The sequence below is a fragment of the Thamnophis elegans genome, chromosome 6, assembly GCF_009769535.1.
Source record: "Thamnophis elegans isolate rThaEle1 chromosome 6, rThaEle1.pri, whole genome shotgun sequence".
Taxonomy (NCBI): Eukaryota; Metazoa; Chordata; class Lepidosauria; order Squamata; family Colubridae; genus Thamnophis; species Thamnophis elegans.
Window position 1 is genome coordinate 57,567,062 of NC_045546.1, and position 17,559 is coordinate 57,584,620.

A 17,559-nucleotide genomic window follows, 5' to 3' on the forward strand; every position below is an offset into this window, starting at 1 on the left:
CCTAGAAAGCAAATCATTTGTTGTTAGTATAAAATCAATCCTAGAAAAGGATTGATGTCTATCCGAGAAAAATGTAAAGTCATGTTCTTCTGCATTCCTTTCTCGCCAAATATCTCTCTGTTTGAAATCATCCATCATATCGAAAAAGGACTTGGGTAGTTTTGCTCGCGTTTCGATATTTTGCAGGAGACCTTTCTTATCTTTCTTGGTATCCAAAACACCGTTCCAGTCCCCAATAATATGCAAAATCTATAGTCCCAATGTATTAACTTAGTATAGAGCGTTTTGTAAAATTTGTCTTGTTGATTGGGAGCATATATTCCCATTAGAAGTATCTTTTTCCTTTCTAATACCAGTTCTATTGCAATATATCTTCCTTGAGAATCTGCTTCAATTAATTCAGCTTTCATGTCCTTTCTTAAGTAAATAACTATACCATTTTTCTTCTCGGGGCAGAAGCTACAAAGTGTTGTCCAAGTCCTGTATTGATCAAATATTGCTGGTCAGTTGATCTAATATGAGTCTCTTGCAGGCAAATTATGTCATTTTAAAATTGTTTCAAATAATGATTTATTTTCTTCCTTTTCTGTGGGGAGTTTAAACAGTTAACGTTCCAGGTTAAGAACTTAGTTGTCATCTTTAGCTCTCTGAAGCTTTTTAAAAGCCATCTGGAAATCCTGTAGTTTGGCTTTTGGCCTGGCTCCTCCCACTGCTTCTGAGCTAAAACCTGTGAGTTCTTGCACGGTAACGTATGTTTGTTGCAAAGCTTGTTGCTTTTTTAACTCTTGTTCCATTTGCCTAGTAATCACGTGGGTTTGTCTTTGCTCCTTCTAGTTCTGAGAGAGGAAGTTGATCCAGCCTTGGTGATCCATGGATAGCTTGCTGTCTATCCTGTCCTTCTTGTTCTCTTTCTCTAGGTCCTGGATGGGGGGGGGAGATGTCCAGCCTTTAGTATATTATTATAAAAATCTTGAGCCTTCCATACTGAGTTAAGACAATATCTTTGCCCCTGGTAAGTAATTGCTAACCCGTCTGGGGCCTCCCATCTGAACTGTAGCTGGCGATTTCTGAGCTCATCGACTAAGAAGGCATAATCTTTCCTTGATCTCAACATTTTGGGTGGTATTTCCTTCAAAACAGTCATTTCCTGACCCCCAATTTGAAACTTAGTTTTGTAAGACTCTTGCAATATCGAATTCCTCATATGTCTCATAGCAAAATACACCACAATGTCTCTTGGGAGTTGGTTTTGTCTGGCAAGCCAGGAATTAACACGATATATCTTGTCAATCTGCCAATCAAAAATCCCTTCTGACCGTCCCATCAATTGATCAAAAGCTTCTGAAAAGATCTGCTTCAAATTTTCTTGGTTTTTCTCTTTGAGGCCTCTTATCCTTAAGGCAAATTCCATCTGTCTATACTGCAACATTATAATTTCATTTTCTGCATCACCAGCCTTTTGTTGGACCACATCCATTTTCGTTACCAGGTTAATATTGGAATCATTCAGATCTTCCAATTTATCTTCGATTCCTGATACATAGCCAGATAGGCATTTAAAATCCTCTAAATTATCGTCTCTAATTTGTTGGTTACGAATCTGGACCAAATTCATAACTTCTTCTGACAGCTCCTTATGGGCAGCAGATATCTTTTCCTGTATTTTAATTTCCATCGCAGCTGCATGATTTTTTAAGGCCTCGGCTAAGGCCACACTTAGTTCTTTTTACAGTATTTCTCGAGTCAAATGTTCCCCTGTGGGGGTTGGAGGAGGTTGGGGTGGAGTAGTGACTGTAATTTAGTTCCCGGAGCAGATGAATTATCAGCGCTCTTAGAGGCGTTTATTTTTTGCTGCTTAGAGGCGATTTCACATTTAATCTTCTCTACCCAATTACTAAATCCAAGCAAGCCGCTTGTCCAGCAATTACTATTTAGCTTAGTAATAAATCACTACTGAGTTAATGATCTTTAAATGTTCTGAGCTCCGTGAAAATCTGTAACATCAGAGCCTGACCCTGCCTACAAAGCTGTTCGGCGCCATTTTCTTTGTGTTTCTAGCAAGTAGTTTATCAGAAGGAATTCTTTAAAAAATGGAGTTAGTCTGTGATACATACAATTAGAAGTTCTCCAGTACTAGTCTGCCCGTGTTGGAATCAGTAATAAATCAATCCTTGAGCTGAGGGTGTGTGCCTTCATTCTGCAAAAAGGCAGAAAAAGTCCTTGATGCGGAGAATTCACTGGGTTGATGGGCGGCTCACACCTTCCACCCCCAGATTTATGTTCGGGGGGGGGTGTTGAATGGAGCACTACCCAAACACAGCTTTTCTCACCTCCTTTCCTAAGCCCGGAGAAGAAGTAATCAAACTGTCAAACAGTTGATGGATACTGTTTAGACAGCTTTACGCAGCCAAGGATCTGGAGCTGTTAAAAACAACAACTCCTCTCAGACCATGCCCCGTAACTACAACTTTATTGTAAATCAGAATCGCCAAAATTAAATATCAATCATCAGAGACGCCAGCATGATTATTAGTGTAAGTGAGTAAGAAATTCAGAATGGGCACCCACACATTTAAGTTGTTTCAAATAGCCTCTGCTGAAATAAATCATATCCTGGAGCTTGTTTGGTTTCAACTGTTCACTTTTGTAATTTTAGAGCCTGAGGAGGAGAGGAAGGAAACAAATAAAACTTCATGGTCTAATTCCCTCTTTGGTGGGGTAATTCTTCCTGGGTGTACAGCAATGAAATGATCTTCCCAAACTGAACTGGGATTGAAAGACCTATCATCTAGAACAGGGGTTATGTGGCCTATGGCCAATGCCAGGCCGTTATTTGCAACTGGGCTGTGTGAGTGGTGGGCCAAGGTGGCGCAGTGGTTAAATGCAGCACTGCAGGCTACTGCTAGATCAGCAGGTCAGCGGTTCAAATCTCACCGGCTCAGGGTTGACTCAGCCTTCCATCCTTCCGAGGTGGGTAAAATGAGGACCCAGATTGTTGGGGGCAATATGCTGACTCTCTGTAAACCGCTTAGAGAGGCCTGAAAGGCCTATGAAGCGGTATATAAGTCTACTGCTATTGCTATTGCTATTGCTATTGCTATTGCATAAGCACAGCATATGTCATGCAATCAGAGTACGCCAGCACTTGCAGCCCCCAATGTGTACCAGCGCTCATCGTCCCCTCGCGCTTGCGGCATGTGCTGACGCTTGCATTCCCCCTCATGCTTGCAGCAGGTGCACACCTGCTCCATGCACAAAACCATCTCCTCTTCCCCCTCCTCCTTGCCAGCCTGCCAACCTGAAAAGGTTGGGGAACACTGATGTAGAACAGCTCTATGTAGTGGAAGTGCCTCAATGAGAGAGCATTTGGGTTACTTTGTTCTTCATCTGACTTGTCTGTTCTGTTTGCATTTGTTCTGGGAATTTTTAGATGGAATAGGTTGTATATCCAAAATGGGGACCCCAAAAGCAGTTTGTTGGGATATCTCTTGAGATGATAAAATATGGAACTGGAGAATTGAGAAACAGATTTCTTGATATGGCAATGTAGTCAATCAGATACGGCCAATTCAATGAGGGAACTCTGCCAGATAATCAGTAAGTGATGCCATTCATAATTTACAATGTTTGTAGCGCATGTAAGCCCCTGAAATCTCCAATATGGTATTTAGATTCTCTAATTAGGAGGGACATCCAATGAGCATAAGAAAGCAATCAAAGTTTGGACCTTATGCCGTGAAGGCTGAAATTGCCCATTGTTGACTCAGAACAGTAATAGCTTACAACCACTACAAAATACAGGGATTCAAAAACCTTACATGTCAAAAACCGTATTTGGAAGGTTGCCTTTATCTCCGACCCATTGTAGATGCAGCTGAAAGTTGACTTCAGTAGATTTTCAGCCAAATTTCATTAGAATTTTGTTATTTTCAGGGAACATTCAGTTTTAGTTTCATGAAGCACACTATGTCCAATATGTGAAGGAATTTGTCAAGGTTGGGCTGCAGTGTCATCTGATCTGTTCCCAGGGAACCTATGGCCCATCGAAATTTACCGCTTCCACAGGAGCTTCAAAAGTAAAATAAAACATATACATATATACAGTATATAGGAAAAAAGAGAACTTCTTAATTCTGATATTCACTTCGTGGAGCATGTAATCTTTTCAACCCCCCCAATGACACACCAACATCAACAAACAAACAGTTTTTTATCCATCCCATGATATTAAGTCTTCTGTGGAAAGAAGTTAAGCCTCCTCCTTTTCTATGGAGGTACTGCCTCTGACTTTTAATCTTTTCCTAAACTTCAGACTGCTATCTGTATGGATAGCTAAACAGGCAACAGTTTTCACTTTTGCAAACCCTCTCATGCCAAATAAGTGGCAAAACAAATGGAAAGCTGCATGATTGGTTAAGCATAATTTTGTAAAAAAATTATGTACTGCTTACTTACCAGTATATGTTGTTTGAAGAGAATGCTTATATATCTTCCAGCTTATCCATGCAATAAAAGGTATGAGAACAGCAATAGGAATGCTGAAGGCTGCAGCTCTTCTATGATATTTGTTATCAATTATAGGACTGTTTTTTGAATTCTTTAACTCAACTGAATAAGAACCATAATAAGGAACATGGGGAGAAAATAAAAAAAATCCTTGAACATTATTGGTTTACAATTACCTCACACTAAATAGCTTTTAAAAGTAGCTATGTTAAATTAAGAATCATTCAAGAGTTTTCTATCCATATCTAAACTAGTACCTCAGTGGAATTCTTGTTTTCCCAACATGGGATCAGATCAGAAACTGTTTTGAAAAATTCCAAACAGCAAATTTTAAAACAATTCACCAAATAACATGGCTAATAAATTCTGAGTACCCAATATGGCTAACAATATTTCCCTATTTTAATATTTAATATATTTTAATTGTGATTAAAATAATGAACTTAAAAAAATCTTTAAAAGGGGCATTATCCCATTGCAAAGGAAAGAACCAGCTGTCTAAGTTTTACATAACACCAGGGGCATTTTTTGAGCATAAAGTAATGGTAGTTGCAGCCTGCTGTGTCCATCTGCTTATCATCTTTAGCATTCAGAGGGAAAGACAAGGAGTAACTTCATCAATCTACCTTCTAGTTGCCTTTTTTGTGTGAATGGCCATGCAGTTCATAGCAGTTATTTTCTGAAAGTACTCATGGCATGTTCTTAAATCCCAAATTTATTAGCCCTGTAAATTTGGGAATCCCACCCTACATTGTGTATAGCACCTCTTCGAAGACAGTAAATACCTGAATCATATGATACAAGTACACTGTTATTAAGATATCAATTATTAAGAGCCTTACCTGCTTACTTATTCTATTTTGCTCATAGCTGATTATGGCACTTAATAATTGATTACCCCTTTCCTCATCATGTTATCTCTCTCATCCTAATCTTTTATTGAAATTGCTATGTCAGCACATTGGAAAATAGATGGGGTGTTGGGCAGAATATATCCAGAAACCAACTTTTCCCAAGTAAAAGAGAAACTGAAGTGCTAGAAATGCTGAAAAAAATCAGATGGCAGTAGGAAAAGAGATAAAGATATGATGAGAAAAGAAGGAGGGATAAAATACTCTTGATGCCTCCAGATGACGAAGTCCTTATTCTACCATTCAAAAGAACCAAGACTTGTTGAGAAAACATAATAGAGATAGAGGGCAGTATTCTTGGGATGCTTCATACAATTCCATGTATCAGGTGAGGAAAAACCTCAATTTGGAAATCCCCTATATTGCAAGAGGATCACAAGGACAGGCAGATTCCTACTTTCAGGAAGGAAACAGGCAAGGAAGCTTTGGCGACTTGTGTTGGGGAGTGAAATGGAAGTGCAGAATTGCCTGTAATAGCCATGAGAGCAGCTCCAGTAAGCTAATGCAAGAAGGAGAATTCTTATCCCGGTACAACTGTCAAAGCACTCTGGCATTTTGAACGGGAAGCAACAGCCAAGAGGCTGCAGTTTGGCAGCAGGTAAGTTTCATCTTCTGAATTAACTAAGCGACCCAATTACAAAATATTAATTGAATTGTCTTTTTATTCTTTCCAACCCAACTGAAGGTTGAGATGAGTTTATGTCAGAGAACTTGGGATTCTTGTCTTTCAGCAGGATAACTTTCCACAAACTGAAGAGAATAGAATAAAATTTGGTGTCAGGAGGAAAAGCTGGTAATAGAACAATTATGTTAAAGATAAGCTAGATCAGGTCAGACTATGGAGAATGTTCCAGAAAAATGCATCCCTAAGAAAGAGATAACTGGACAATAATTTGGAATGCAGCCTTTCCCCTATTCTGAACTCTCTTCCATCTTCCAAGTCTCATAATCTGGATCAGAGCCTTTACTAAGTGGTTGGAAAGACTTTCAGAAGCCAGATTTGGCATGTTTTCCTATTTTAATATACACAGAAGTATATTGCCACATCAATTCTTCCTTACAAATATCAATGGACAACAAGACATAAACTATAATGAAAAACTTACTTGTAGTAGTAATATTTTGATGCAGTTGCTTATGTTCAATTGTACACCCTAACTTTATATCAGAAGCTATTTTCATCTTCAATGTACTGAATATAGTGAAAGACCCATCAAGCTCTTTGGTGAACTGCACAGTTATGTTCATGGTGCTATTGTCCATTTCATTGATCCAATAAAGCCTTTGTTCTGGATAGCCATGGCTTGAATTGCACATAAACATTATTTCTTCTCCGAGCTGAACAGGACCTGTTATTACTGGTTTCCTGTAATTTGCTGGGGGAGAGGGGGGAGAGAAAGAAGAGCAGTATAATTTTACAGCCATGTTTCCCCACAATTTTATCTGCCACTTTTTAAGAAGGTATAAGATTGGAAAGAAATCTTTTTAGAACTAGATAATAATTTATACACTCCATCAATAGATTATACTGCCAAAAACTTGGTAGGAATGAAGTATTCTCTGGAACTCTACAGGAAAGTCTGTCAGATTAACCTCTTTAATTCTTTGTAGTCGAATGTACCAAACAGCACAGTTGGGTTTGTTATCTCACATCCATTTCCAAGTCATAATCCACAATGACACATCTAGCATAAGTATATAATATAGAGTACAAAATTAAAAGATGTATCCCCATACTTTCAGTGCCTACCCAGTCCTCATCAATGAGTTTGGAGGAAAAGGAATTAAGTATGTGATGCCCAAGAATTCTGTTTAAATTGTAATAAAAGGCAGTAGGCATTATAAAACTACCGTATATACTCGAGTATAAGCCGAGTTTTTCAGCCCACTTTTTGGGCTGAAAAAAGCCGCCTCGGCTTATAGTCGAGTCTACAACTGGATCCGGCAGTGCTGTTGCCTGTTGGAGGAGGAGGAGGCGAACCAGCCTGCCATCGCCGGCCACCGCCAGCCCCGCCGCTCTTCCCGCCCCCTTCCAAGCCCCACAGTCCAGCGGACGGAGCAGAAGCAGCCCCGGGGCTCCGCTGCCGCTCCCCACATTTTCTGGACGGGGATCCCTTGGAGAGGGGATTCCAGCCTGCCATCGCCAGCCACCGCCAGCCCCGCCACTCTACCCGCCCCCTTCCAAGCCTCACAGTCCAGCGGACGGAGCAGAAGCAGCCCCGGGGCTCCGCTGCCGCTCCCCGCATTTTCTGGACGGAATAAAATGAGGTGAAAAGAGCCAAAAATGTGCCGTTTTCTCTCAAGGAATCCCTGTAACTCTGCTTCTCAGCCTCCATTCCTTCCAGTTGGCAAAGGCATTCAGGATTTGTGGATGGAGGGGGGAGTGTCTTCCCATTCATTGGGGGGGGGGGAGTTGAAGACCACTGAACCAGATTAGGGAGTGTGCTAAAACAGGAGCCAGGGAACCTGAGAAAGGATCCGAAGTGGCATCTGTGAATAGGCCCAGGTGGGAAAAAGGTGCCCAAAACATCCAAGGAGTTTGGATTATTCTTTATACTATTGATGTTGTTTGTATATTTTTCTCATGGATTGCACCAGTGAGGCTAAAACCAATTTTGTTGTATACATGATGTACAATGACAATAAAGGCTACTATGCTTTTAAAAAGAGGTTGTTGTTGTTGTTGTTTTAAAGGTTTCTTCTCTGGTAATATTGTACTTGCTAACCAAGGAAGGAATCCCCTCTCCAAGGGATCCCCGTCCAGAAAATGCGGGGAGCGGCAGCGGAGCCCCGGGGCTGCTTCTGCTCCGTCCGCTGGACTGTGGGGCTTGGAAGGGGGCGGGAAGAGCGGCGGGGCTGGCAGTGGCCGGCAATGGCAGGCTGGTTTGCCTCCTCCTCCTCCAACAGTCTCGCAATAAGGAATCCCCTATCCAAGGGATCCCCGTCCAGAAAATGCGGGGAGCGGCAGCAGAGCCCCGGGGCTACTTCTGCTCCGTCCGCTGGACTGTGGGGCTTGGAAGGGGGCAGGAAGAGCGGCGGGGCTGGCGGTGGCCGGCGATGGCAGGCTGGAATCCCCTCTCCAAGGGATCCCCATCCAGAAAATGCGGGGAGCGGCAGCGAAGCCCCGGGGCTGCTTCTGCTCCGTCCGCTGGACTGTGGGGCTTGGAAGGGGGCGGGAAGAGCGGTGGGGCTGGCGGTGACCGGCGATGGCAGGCTGGTTCGCCTCCTCCTCCTCTAACAGCACTGCCGGATATCCGCCCAATGCTGCGGGGGCGCCAGCGGGAGCTTTGGCGGCTTCACCTCAGCCGCAGCGCTGGGCAGCAAATGTGCTGGTGCTGTTGGAGGAGGAGGAGGAGGCGGTAGCAATAGCACCTGAGGACAGGACAAGAAACAATGGAAACTTGTCAGAAGGAGACTCAAGCTGGAAATAAGGAGAAATCTGACAGTAAGAACAATTAAAATCCTAGGAAAATGTCCTTTCATGAAAAATTACTTTTTCAGTTAACTCTGCCTGGCATTAGTTGGGCGAACAGAAATATTAGTTGGCCAATTCTAAAAGGGAGCACCAGAAAGAACTTAAAATATTTTTTAAGAGAGCTGGGTTTTTCATTTATATTATATGTATGAACAGAATTAACACAAATTGCAGATACCAATCAAACATAAAGAAAAAAAGGATGAAATAATACTCATTTTTAAAAACTCAATGAAAATAAAAACAATATACCAAGAAGGTGGCATACTGGTTGTGATTTGATCTCTTCGGGGGATCTCGGGGATCCCCTATACAAGTATTTTAATATTGCAGACTTGCAGTATTATAAGTCATACTGATATTATAGAACACTTTAATTAAGCGGGTCCCTTGAATAAACATAACTTTGAGTTTCAAATAACACTGATTTTTTATTTTTGAAATTTACCGGTAGCTGCTGCATTTCCCACCCTAGGCTTATACTTGAGTCAATAACTTTTCCAGTTTTTGTGGTAAAATTAGGTGCCTCGGCTTATATTCGGGTCGGCCTATACTCGAGTATGGTAATTTAAGTGGATATTTGAGATTGCCTGCATCATTGTTGTTCATGTTATCTTCAAACCATCCAATTGCAGACAACTGTAAAGGGATACACTGATGAAATAAACTTTTGCCAAGAGCGAATAATCTGCTATACACAACCATAGGTGCAGGATAGTTTCTAAGCACATGCATCTGTCCATAACCACAAGTGTTTCCAATTGTTGCAGTTACCAGGAGGGAGGAAATATCTCCCTTCTTTAGTCATACAGGAATTAACTTAATTACCTTTGTTTTATTAATTTATTAATATATTTATTTATTAATTTTAATTGAATTTATTAATATTTTAGGCAGTTTTCTCCTTTCATTTTTTGCTTGCTCATAGTCTTTTCAACACCAGAGTCAATGAAGAAAATACAGAAAAATTACTCTTCAATGCGCTTTTAGATAAATCAACACCCTATTCCTGTGATGGCAAACCTATGGCATGCGTGCCTTGGTGGCACACGGAGCCATTTCGGAGGGCACGTGAGAAGTTGCTCTGTTAGCTCCAGTGCACATGTGCACACTGGCCAGCTGATTTTTGGCCGTTTTTCACCCTCCAGAAGCTTCCCTGAAGTCTCCAGAGAGCAGAAAACTGCCCAATGTGCAAACCGGAAGTTTGGGAACGGACTTCCGGTTTGTGCATTGGGCTGTTTTTGCCCTCCCCGGGCTCCAAGAAAGTCATCCACACATACGCGTGCATGCACAGGGGGCACAGCATAAGCGGCATTAAATTATGGGGGTGAGCATGCAAGCACACGCAATAGTGGGTGCAATAGTGCGAGGCAAAAAAGCTTCGCCATCACTGCCCTATTCACTTTTCTTTATGCTAACATCTTATTTCTTCTTTTCAACTCTGCATATATCATTTCACTAATCAGTCTGTTTTGTAGATCTCCCTTTTGGATTTTTCTTGGTATTCCATCTCACATCCCCCCTTTAAGAATTGTCTCTCCAACTTTGAATCTGCTTTCTTCCAGCAGCTTCAGTCTATACAACTTGGTTTATCTGGCACAAAGATAAAAACCACCAATAACCTTTTCTGCTTAACAAATCTGCCCCTTCTAAATCTTCCCTAATTTATATCTAAACCTAAAAATGCACATGAGAAGTTTCCCACCGTCTATCCAAGAGTTTTTTATGGATGGGCAAGCTGGGGGAAAATTATCTTTGAGAGCATTTTTCAACCCAATCTTTATCACAACAACTTATCTGGCCAACAAAGCAATAATTTTTAAGTATTTGCTCAGAAGTCCTTACCTGCCACTTTGAGAGATATGGATTCATTATGAATGAGCTTAAACTGTCCATTTGTGTTTTTCTGTATTATGCACTGATAAATAAATTCATCTGCTATCCTGATGTTTGACAGCTGCAAAGAAGCACTGCCTTGTTTTGGCTCATTTAATAGAGTCCGTTGTTTGAATTCTTCACACTGGTGCGCTTCCATATTTTCATTAGGAAAATAACCAGCTACAAAGCATGAAAACCTGTCTTTTATTTGCCAGAATATTCGATTCCTATTGTAGTTTAAGGATTCTTCTTCTGGATAACAGCATTGCAATTCAATACTGCTTCCTATTATGCCAATCACTTCTGTTTCAGCTATAAAAGAAAGAAAATACAAAAAAAATGCATTGCATCATATAATCTACTTTTCATTTTCACAAAGTTAAAATTGAAGTCACTGTTCCAGATTCAGCTTTGTTTGATTCTCTTCACTCCTGAAATTCTTAAATATTATTCAGAAGTACATGGGGCTGCCCTTGAAGAGTGTTCAGAAGCTTCAACTGTATTCAACACATGAGCTGCATTGACTGCTGGTGTTCTTCATGCTTGGCACTGGGTTACCTGGGCAGTCGCCTATTCGGAGTGGGCCATGCAAGAGACAGGCTGGCATGCATGCACGTATATGGCTCAACTTGTGTGAGCAGTGGGCCGGCGTGCACACACGTGTGCAGCTCAACTTGCAGTTGAGCTATGTGTGCATGCATGTGTGTACCAGCCTACCGTTCGCACGAGTTCAGCTGTGCACATGTGCTGGCCTGCCTCTTGCACAACCAGGTTTTCTCCCACCAGAGCCAGGCCACAAAGGTTGGGGACCACTGACCTAAAACACCTTTCTCTCTCATCCAATTTAATCCAGCAAGTTGGCCATGTTAGAGATCCAATGAGCCAAGCAATGTTGCCTGGTGGGGATAAAAGAAGTGCCTGCTCCTGCCCTTCAGAGATTAGAATGATCCCAGCCCTTTGGCCTTTCATAAGGCTGTAATGATCCAACTGCATGCCTGGAGTCCTCAGGGTAGGGCCCCAAGTATGTTAAGCGCAACAGTTTTACTTGTTCTTGGATATTTATTTTATATTGTTTTCATTGTTTTATGTTTTTATGATGTCCATCACCCAGAGACATTTGTTGAGATGGGTGGCTATAGAAATTAAATAAATAATAAATAAAATAAAATAAAGGTCACTGGGCTCCTGTATTTAAATTTGTACTGAAACTTTATTTGTTCTGGATATTTATGTACAGATCTGTTATGCAGCTGTGACAATGCATTTGTGTGCATTCTCTTTATTCAGTGTTTGCAGTTCATACTGGAAAAACGAGTAATTGATTTGCTCATATGGCCATCTGTCTTGCAGCAGTGAATTTGGGCAGCCAATTGTTTAAAATATCAACAGAAAACATACACAACTGAGGAAAACACAATGGCAAATTCAAAAGAAGAATGGACTTGACTGAATTCTTAATAAGAAACATCCCTGCTGGCCTCTATTCCTCTTTATCATACCTGTTCTATCAACAATCTTTCAACTGATATAATTTCAGTTGAATCTAATGGAAATATAATTCCATCCAATACTTGGTCTGTCCTTGTCTTAGTTGTCATTATCACAGCAACTAAGCTTAAAATCTATATTGGGGTTCAGATTATTTAAGGAAAAGTCCCTGAGAATATCGGTATTTTATTGAAAAATATTTAAGAGTAAGGGAAAGTTAATTTAATAGTTCAACTGCATTTAGAATAATACAGGCAACCACATTAAAAAAATATCCTTGCCTTTGTATAATTTGCCCTGAAGTCAAAATAATTGTGATAATTTGCATTAACACATACAGTATTTAAAAACTTGCTTTATACTTGAATAAATCTAATATTATAATAACTTACCAGATCTCCAAACCCAAAGAAACAAGACCAAGAGTCCAAAGCTAAATAAAATATAAACCATACATTTCAAATTAAACATTAGAATGTGTAATTTTAAAAAATTCCACAAACTATTGAGGAAAATGTATAATAAGATTTAGCATAAGCGATATAATAAATAGGAGTAAGACGTGAACCAATTGAGTTCATTATTTTCACTATTTTATCATTTCTGTATTTAATCATAATTGTATGCTGCCACAATAAAATATAATGTTGGTAGCTTACATACATATCTAAACAGCCCATTCAAAAATAAAAACAGAACACTATAAGAAGAAAAAGAAAAAAACCAGTAATATCAAATCAGGGAAAGGCTGATAAAGTATTTGTGCTTCATGCATTACCCCAAATTTCTTTTGTAAGTGTGATAAAAGGAAAACACAAGTTTTAAATACTGTGTACACAGTATTGTGTATGACATCCTTCTGAGACCACTTTCCTATTTTTATTTTAATATTTTGTCATTTTTCTATAGAGGCAGACTTAAAGGATCTCTTTTGTCTGTATGACTGCTTCCTGAGATTTGGACTGAAAGGTGATTGATGGCTCAAAGTCATACAAAGAGGTTCCTTATGCATAATTAAACCAGGTTCTTCAAGTCACAGGAAATAAATATCCATTTTTCTACTTAAGGGTGAGATGCCCCTTAAGAACTTTATCACATGACAAATAACTTTGTGCTGGCCAGAGTTTCTTTCAGTAATAGCAATAGCAATAGCAATAGCAGTTAGACTTACATACCGCTTCATAGGGCTTTCAGCCCTCTAAGCGGTTCACAGAGTCAGCATATTGCTCCCAACAACAATCCGGGTCGTCATTTTACCCACCTTGGAAGGATGGAAGGCTGAGTCAACCCTGAGCAGGTGAGATTTGAACAGCCAAACTGCAGAACTGCAGTCAGCTGAAGTAGCCTGCAGTGCTGCATTTAACCACTGCGCCACCTCGGTTCTCTAGATCAGTGGTCCCCAACCCCCGGTCCGTGGACCGGTGCCGGGCCGTGGAGTACCTGGCACCGGGCCGCGGAAGCCGGGTGTTCGCTGTCCCAGGCGGCCCCGCTGCGGGGAAACGGAAGCCCCGAGAACAAAACAGGCGTCAACGCAGAGAACGGGAGCCTCGCAGAAACAGCCCTTCGGGCGCTTCCTCTGCAGCCGGAAGCTTCAGCGGCCAAGGCGGCTCCGCTTGAAGAGGCTCTTCGAAGCTTTTTCCGGCGCCGAGAGGAGGGCTAACCCGCCCTCCCTAGCCAGGGCTCCGGCTTCGCCACATGCGATGCTCGGCGCATCCCCCGCTGCTGCTTGGCCTGCGAACCCCGGCAGCTCCGCTTTCCGGCTGCAGCGAAAGCGGCAAGGCACCTGCCGAGCGGCCCCAGCCCCGTTGGCAGTGGGCATACGGTCCCAGCCCAGCCAGCCTCATCGCAGCGAGGGGCTCTTGGGGAAGCCGCCTTGATCGCCCCCCGACCGGCTAATTTGCAGGGCGAGGCTTCCCCGGATGCAGTCCCGGCGACTTCCCTTCGGCTTGTCGGAGCTGCCCCGCGGCCAAGAAGTAGCCGGGAGGGCGGCCGCGGCTCCCCTGGGTGAGGTCTGACCGTGTCTCGGGAGGCGCCCACGCGAGCACGGCTCAGCCGGCAGCCGGGCGGGCCTCCGGAAGCGCCGGCGTTCCTCTTCAGTGGGATCGCCGAGAGGCCGAGGGCAGAGCCGCTCCCTTCCTCCCCATGGAGCCCACCGTGGGGAGGGGGCGAGGAGGGAACCGCCGCCCGTCCCGGCAGGTGGGGGCGGCGGTTCACCGGGGAGACGATCCGGAGGTAAGCATGGCTGACGACCACGCCCACCAACCCACCTCCTTGCGGGCCACTTTGGCCTCGGCGTGCCGGAACTTGGACACCCTGAACAGGCTCATGCACCTTTCCCCGCACCTCTGAAGGACGCCGACCAATGACCGCCCTCTGGGCTAGTGCCCAGAACCGCTTCGCGGGAGCCCTGTGGGCAGAGGGGGTGGGCAGGCAGGGGCGCAGGGTCGCGAACAACGCCCCCCCCACCCCTGCGTGCGCTCAGCGGGCCACGGTAAAATTATCAAAGGCTGACTGGTCCGCGGCGATAAAAAGGTTGGGGACCACTGCTCTAGATAGATAAGTGTTTATATAAATATGTTTAATAAATTAATTAGTTCTGGGCATTATACTTTAAGAAAGATTAAGAGAAACTGAAATAGATTCCAAGCCAGAAACCAAAATGATCAAAGAACTAAGATCTGAATCCTATATTAATATAGACAGAAGAAGCTGAGCAGGTTAAGCTCTGAGAAGAGAGAAGTAAGATACTAGAGTCTCTTCAATGAAAAGACAAGGACAGAAAAACGATGAGTTGCCCTTCCTTGTTCCATATCACAGGAAAGAGAATGGCTTTAATGTAATAATCTAGCTAATAAAGACAGCTTCCAAATAAACAGTAGGGAAAGAAGAGAAAAAGAAAAAAATGATAATTGGAATCAACTGTCCCATAAAATGTTTTGTTTTTCCTGGATATGTTCAAGTAGAGACTAATCAACTGATTTGAATCTCTAGATTAAACATTGCTTGGATTCAGTGAATCAAATTAAAGTAATCTGAGCTGTGTGGCTAACTGCATGTCAAATCAAAACACCATACATCAAATCAAATTATATAAACAGAAAACAAACGATTTGGATACATCTTCGTTTCATCTTACAAGGAAAAAATACCCTTCAAAGCTGATAATTAAAATAACATCTCAACAAATCCCTTCACGTTAGAAACAGTGCTCAGAAAATGCAAATGAAGAAAAAGTACTTCATTAACTATCATTTGCAGTCTGGTCTATTTATTCAGAATTAAGTCCTATAAGGCTTATTCTGGCAACTAAGAGTAACTTAATCCACCGTTTAGAATTTGCATACAAATCGTCTTCTTGGGGTTGTCGCTTCATTGACCGTTTCTGATGCCCCTGAATTTGAGTTCTCGCCAGAAAATATACAACAGGCATCGCGGTTCCTGACCATTCAGTCGATCGGAAGTTCTTGGATTTGCTAGCCTTCTAGGCTCAGCAAATACTTTGTTGGTTGTACTTATCACATTTTAAACCGACTTCAATACTTGATCGCCCCGCCGCTACTGTATGCTGGAGAGAAACTCCTTCCTTTACTCACCCCTCGAGGGGGGCCACCATGACCGGGCCGCGTCCGCGAAAGCTGGCCGAAGACAGGCGAGGGCTCCTCAGCCACTAGCCAGAGACTCCCACGCAGCCCTCCCAGCACTGAAGCAGCGCAGACCCACAAACTGCCGCCTGCATTCTAGTCCCTTTCCCTTCAGTCTCAGCACCTCAGGAAAAAAACCAACCCGACCCGGAAGCGTCAGTTTCCTTCTGACTGTGGGGGAAGAGACTTCCCAATTTAGGGCAATGACTATATAGGCTTCGACCGAGTTAGTATTCCGGTTTTGTACAAACTAAAAACTAACTAAAACACTTGGTGTTGTAGGTTGGAAGTTCTGTTTGTAATGGGGTGGAATAAACGTTACTGCATTCTAGCCTATTTAAATCCACTTTACATATTTGTTTCAACTGATTTCTTTCCGCAGGTTTTTTCCAATCATATGGATATTAGGTTATTTGTTTTCCCCTTACTATTTTTTGGTTAAATTATTATATCGGTTCTTTGGAGGGGGAAATTGTATGTCAATTTCTGAGAATAAAGATCCAAGCCTTGTGACTTCGAGATTGAGGGCATCCTTTGCACATGTTGAATTATGTCCCCTTGCATTGAGTAGAAGTAGGCTTCTTGGGAAGAAAATAATTATAATTTAAAATTTTCTATAGGAATAAGATCCTGATTTCAACATAAGAAAAGAGTAACCTGTTTATAGTTGTAAACTAGTCTTCTGTTAATAAAAGCTAAGATACTATTAGGGAAGGGAAAATAAAAAAGCTGAACTATTCATGCTTGATTAACATAAAGTATGTTGATTTGAGATATTTGAAAAAGCATGCTATAGCTAACATATACAATACTAAGTTTAGATTTTGGTAAGATTGGTTCTACATTTATTATTTGTTAAAACAAAATTAATATAGCTGCCCAACTCACACGTAGGTGACTCCAAGTGATCTACCAAATTTAAAATATCCACCATATGATAAAAACCCATTAACACCCCCACCCCCACAGCTCCACCCCCACCATCCCATGGTAGCAGCAACACAGTCAAATCAGCCACTTGATCTGCCCCCTTTCCATTCATGGTCTTCAGGCCCACTAACAAAACCACATTTTTAGGATCTTTTCAAAAAGCAACAGAGTGTAAGCCAATCGTACCTTATGGAGGAAATGATGTTTCCTCATAAAGAAGGGATGATCATGACGGCCTTTTTTCATGGTTCCATCACACCACAGTCCCTAATCAATGAGACCCATAATATGATCTGCTGTCCTGGTGGGTGGGGAGGATGTAACAGGGGACAAGTAGTCCTTCAAATATATTTTTATCTTTTAACTGGACTGAGACTCAGAGATATGACTATCTTGATAATTTCTCACTTGAAGTCTCTGAACTTAAAGCTGGTATTTTTTTTAACCTCCCCAATTTCCAGAACATTGAGAACAAAATAATTAGCATGTCTGTTTACCAGCAATACTCCAAAGGCATTGTTTCCATAGTTTATGGAGAGAGGTAAGTTTAACACATTTCCCTTTTCATGGAATCAGTCTCTTGCTTATTTAGATTACAAGAAAGATGATTCATTACATTTTAACTGGATGCCAGATTGTGATTTGTTAATTTGAATTCTATTCATAGATAGTAATCTCTGTAAAACTGCAGAGATATCTAATAATTTTTCACTTAATGAAGCTGAGTGGA

The 17,559-nt window shown here is 41.9% G+C and overlaps 1 protein-coding gene across 2 annotated transcripts; it reads right to left on the reverse strand.

Annotated features, from left to right (window-relative positions):
• Nucleotides 1-792: 792 nt before the first annotated feature.
• ICOSLG (inducible T cell costimulator ligand) lies at nt 793-16,065 on the reverse strand. 2 transcript variants are annotated; one of them, XR_004255650.1, is made up of 7 exons: nt 15,852-16,065; nt 12,651-12,691; nt 10,738-11,082; nt 6,524-6,793; nt 4,456-4,608; nt 3,819-4,068; nt 793-920 (listed from the first exon to the last, which is right to left on the reverse strand). XR_004255650.1 is itself a non-coding variant. In XM_032220077.1 (6 exons), exons 1-6 carry the CDS (start codon nt 15,869-15,871, stop codon nt 4,034-4,036), a joined length of 864 nt encoding a protein of 287 aa, XP_032075968.1. In that variant the 5' UTR covers nt 15,872-16,065; the 3' UTR covers nt 3,407-4,033. The 2 variants fall into 2 exon arrangements, 1 of the variants encoding a protein (XP_032075968.1); XM_032220077.1 differs by lacking the exon at nt 793-920 and having other exon boundaries at nt 3,407-4,068.
• Nucleotides 16,066-17,559: the final 1,494 nt, after the last annotated feature.